General features: G+C 55.4%; 1 protein-coding gene across 1 annotated transcript in view; it reads left to right on the forward strand.

Moving 5' to 3' along the window:
- GNG7 (G protein subunit gamma 7) overlaps positions 1-4,554 on the forward strand; it is a 6,099-nt gene continuing 1,545 nt past the window's right edge. The window contains exon 1 of the mRNA XM_026449496.1: positions 1-120. Coding sequence (XP_026305281.1) covers positions 40-120 — 81 coding nt within the window. The 5' untranslated portion in view covers positions 1-39. The remainder of the gene's footprint in view (positions 121-4,554) is intronic.

Raw genomic sequence — 4,554 nt, forward strand, 5'->3', positions numbered from 1 at the left:
AGCTCTCTGGACAACGGGGCCCAGAGCTGATGGCAGACAATGTCAGCCACTAACAACATAGCCCAGGCCCGGAAGCTGGTGGAACAGCTACGCATAGAAGCCGGGATTGAGCGTATCAAGGTGAGCCCGGCGGACGCCAGGAAGAGGAGGGGAGAGGCCCGTGGGTGCCCTGCAAATGGCGGACAGGAGGCTCGGCGGGAGGGCAGAGGCTTGCCCCACAGCTGTGCCTCTTGCTGTGTGACCTTGGGGCCCTCCCTTAACCTTTAACCTCTCTGAGCCTCCATTTCCTCGGCAGAAAGAGGCAGCTGATCTAACACCTATCTCACGGGTTCGTGCGGCAACGTAACGTGCTTTGTAAACACACTGGGGCCCCATGGAGACGGTCATCGTGACAGAGCACTTTGCCATCCTCATCTGCATCGCTCTGTCCAGCTCTGTGGCTATGACAGATGCAAGTTAAACTGAGAGACACAGTGCGGGGCGGGAAGAGATGGCGTGTCCTGTCTACTTTTTTCACTTCTATGTCGTTTGAAGGATTTGTTTGTTTTGTTTGAGACGGAGTCTCGCTCTGTCGCCCAGGCTGGAGTGCCATGGCACGATCTCAGCTCACTGCAACCTCCACCTCCCAGGTTCAAGCGATTCTCTTGTCTCAGCCTCCCAAGCAGCTGGGATTACAGGCATGCACCACCACGCCCGGCTAATTTTTTTGTATTTTTAGTAGAGACGGTGTTTCACTATATTGGCCAGGCTGGTCTCGAACTCCTGACCTCAGTTGATGCACCCACCTCGGCCTCCTAAAGTGCTGGGATTCCAGGCGTGAGACACCGTGCCTGGCCCATTTGAAGTTTCTCACAAGGATCACACTTGAGGCTGCGCCCAGTCGAGAGAGATTTATTTTAAGGCAAGTCCTGAAATCTGCAGTGCAGGCCAGCAGGCTGGAGACCCAGGGAAGAGTTGGTGCTGCAGCTGGAACACCTGGCAGAGTGCCTTCCTCCTGGGAGGACCCCCGGCTTTTTCTCTAAAGTCCTTCAACTGATTAGATGAGGCCCACCTGCATTACAGACGGTCACCTGTTGTGCTTGAAGTCTACAGATTTAAAGGTGAATCACATAAAAAAAAAAAAAAAACAAAAAAAAAAACCAGACTTTTGCATGCCGGGCACAGTGGCTCACACCTGTAATCCCAGCACTTTGGGAGGCTGAGGCAGGAGGATCACTTGAGGTCAGGTGTTCAATTCCAGCCTGGGCAACAACATAGCAAGACCCCCATCCCTACAAAATAAAAAACAGGCTGAGCACAGTGGCTCATACTTGTAATCCCAGCACTTTGGGAGGCTGAGGTGGGCAGATCACCTGAGGTCAGGGGTTTGAGACCAGCCAGGCCAACATGGTGAAACCCCATCTCTACTAAAAATACCAAAAAAATTACCCAGGGGTGGTGGTGCGTGCCTGTAATCCCAGCTATTTGGGAGGCTGAGGCAGGAGAATCACTTGGACCTGGGACGTTGCAGTGAGCTGAGATCATGCCATTGCCCTCCAGCCTGGGCAACAGAGCAAGATTCTATCAAAAAAAAAAAAAGGAAAGAAAAAACAACCTTCACAGCAACATCTAGAAAAACATTTAATCGGCCGGGCACGGTGACTCACGCCTGTAATCCCAGCACTTTGGGAGGCTGAGGTGGGTAGATCATAAGGTCAGGGGTTCGAGACCAGCCTGGCCAATATAGTGAAACACAGTCTCTACTAAAATTGCAAAAAAGTTAACCAGGCATGGTGGCAGACGCCTGTAGTCCCAGCTACTTGGGAGGCTGAGTCAGGAGAATAGCTTGAACCTGGGAGGCAGAGGTTGCAGTGAGCCAAGATTGCGCCACCGCACTCCAGCCTGGGCAACAGGGCGAGACTCCATCTCAAAAATAAAATAAAATAAACGTTTAACCAAACCCTGGGGCACCATGGCCCGCCCTAGTACCCCCATAAAATCAGCCATCACCCCACGTATCCACTCAGAACTCAGTTCTCCAGTACCTGCCACCAGCTCGTCATTATTGGCCGTGGGAATTTATGAGGAAGGGGTGCCCGGCCCTTGCTTTGCTCCCAGTTGGGGGCGGACACACTCGTCCCTGCTGGCCAGGTGGCGCAGGAGTCAGACACGGTTCTGATCGGCCAGTGAGCCTCCCTCCAGCGCAGCTCTGAGCCCCCACCAGACCCCATCACACCACCGGGATCCAGCCAGGAGGGGAGGGGTCTGCCTCCCACGAGGTGTCTGAATGTTCCAGAAATCTGACTGCTGAGGACAGACCTGAGCATTCAAAGCATTCCTTCAGGCTGAAGAAAGAGAAAGCCCTGGTTGAAGTGGTTTTCCTTTTATGAGTCGGTGCCAGCCCCCAGCCCGGGGGGAGGGCGGTGACTCATCCTGCCCCGTTTGATGTTGAGGAGGGGCCCCCACGGCCGCTTTGAATGTCGGGCCTCGGGGGAGCCAGGATTTGACCCGTCCCCGCTCCCAGTCCCGCCTGAGGTTTTATATCCCCAGCTCCAACGCGGCGACCAGAACCACAGAGCCTCAACGGCAACGATCTCAGGGCTCTCCAGCCCGGCGCAGCGGGCATGGGAGGTGGTGCCAAGGGGGCCGCGTGCTGGAGCCACAACGCCAGCTATTTTCAGGGTCTGGAGGCTATTTCTGTCGTCCAGGACAGCCGCTTCCCAAATAGAAGCCTAGAAAGCAGGCCAGGTCCGAGTCATCACAGGCCACGGCCAGCGGGCTCACTCTGTGGGCATGAGTGTTCCCCGGCTGCCCAGCTGGGCCAGACCCCAAAGCTGTTCCACAGGCTCCTGGCCTTTTGAGGGGCCCAGGTCCCAGGTATCCTTGGGGCCTAAAGGAGGACGGAGGATCTGGGATGCAGAGGTCCTGGCCAAGCGAGGTGGCTCATGCCTGTAACCCCAGTGCTTCCAGAGGCCTAGGCGGGAGGATCGCCTGAGCCCAGGAGTTTGAGACCAGCCTGGGCAACATGGTGAGACCCTCATCTGTACAAGAAAATTATTCTAAAAATTATGGCCAGGCCAGGCACGGTGGCTCATGCCTGTAATCCCAGCACTTTGGGAGGCCTAGGTGGGTGGGCCATCTGAGGTCAGGAGTTGGAGACCAGCCGGGCCAACATGGTGAAACCCCGTCTCTACTAAAAAATACAAAAATTACCGTGGCGTGGTGGCGGGTGCCTGTAGTCCCAGCTACTTGGGAGGCCGAGGTGGGAGAATTGCTTGGCCCCGGGGGGCGGAGGTTGCAGTGAGTGGAGATCGCGCCACCGCACTCCAGCCTGGCTGACGGAGCGAGACTCTGTCTCAAAAATAAATAAATAAATAAATAATAAAAATAAAAAATTATGGCCAGGTGTAGTGGCTCACTCCTGTAGTCCCAGATACTCAGGTACTCCCAGCTGAGGCAGGAGAATCCCTTGAGCCCAGGAGGTGGAGGCTGCAGTGAGCTACGATAGCACCACTACACTCCAGCCTGGGGGACAGAGCGAGACCCTGTCTCAAAAGCAGACGACAGAGACACCTCCGTGAAGCGATGCTGTGATCCTTCTCGGATCATCCCCTCACCCCTGCCACATCTAATCCTCCCCCTGTGATCGCCCTCTCACCTTTCAGGGGAAAAAGAGAGGAGAGAAAGGTCACTGAGTCCTATAGAGAGACACAGTTACCGGTTACAGGATGAGATCCAGGGCCAGACGGACGTGTCCCCGTTTAGCCTGACCCAGCACACCCGACACCCCAGCCCCAGCCCTGCTAGGGTGAGCTATGCGGGGAGTGGCAGCGGCACCCCCACAGGCACGGCCAGGAGAGACGGGCGTGTGGCCTGGGGCAGGCTGGCAGCAGGCGGCAGGGGGTCCCTTCTGTGACCAAAGCATCTGCCCCTCTGGCGTTCGGAGTCATCAGGGGGTTCAGGCTGCACGAGAAAGATGGAGACAAGCTTATCTCGTCCTCACCGGGCACAGCCACCTGGCTGGGTGTCACTGAAACCTCCCTCAAGCTCGTCAAATGTGCAGGCAGCATTTTCCTATCAGGGCCTTCCTTCCTTGGGGTGAGAATGAGGTCTTGGACTCCGAAAGTAGGGTGCCTCTGTCCCTGACCCTTTGTGTTCAAAATCTGGCAACGCTTGCTGAAGGAAGTCCAGGCTTTTCTTTTAAAAAAAAAAAAAAACTTTTTTAGGCCAGTCGCTATGGCTCACACCTGTAATCCCAGCACTTTGGGAGGCTGAGGCGGGCAGATTGCGAGGTCAGGAGTTCGAGACCAGCCTGATCAACGTGGTGAAACCCCGTCTCTACTAAAAATACAAAAATTAGCCAGGCCTGGTGGCGCGTCCCTGTAATCCCAGCTACTTGGGAGGCTGAGGCAGGAGAATCACTTGAACCCGCAAGGTGGAGGTTGCAGTGAGCCGAGATTGCACCACTGCACTCCAGCCTGGACGACAAAGACAGACTCCATCTCAAAAAGAAAGAGAAAGAAAGAAAGAGAGAGAGAGAGAGAGAAAGGGAAGGAAGGAAGGAAGGAAGGAAGG

This window comes from Piliocolobus tephrosceles, chromosome 21 (assembly GCF_002776525.5).
Source record: "Piliocolobus tephrosceles isolate RC106 chromosome 21, ASM277652v3, whole genome shotgun sequence".
Taxonomy (NCBI): domain Eukaryota; kingdom Metazoa; phylum Chordata; class Mammalia; order Primates; family Cercopithecidae; genus Piliocolobus; species Piliocolobus tephrosceles.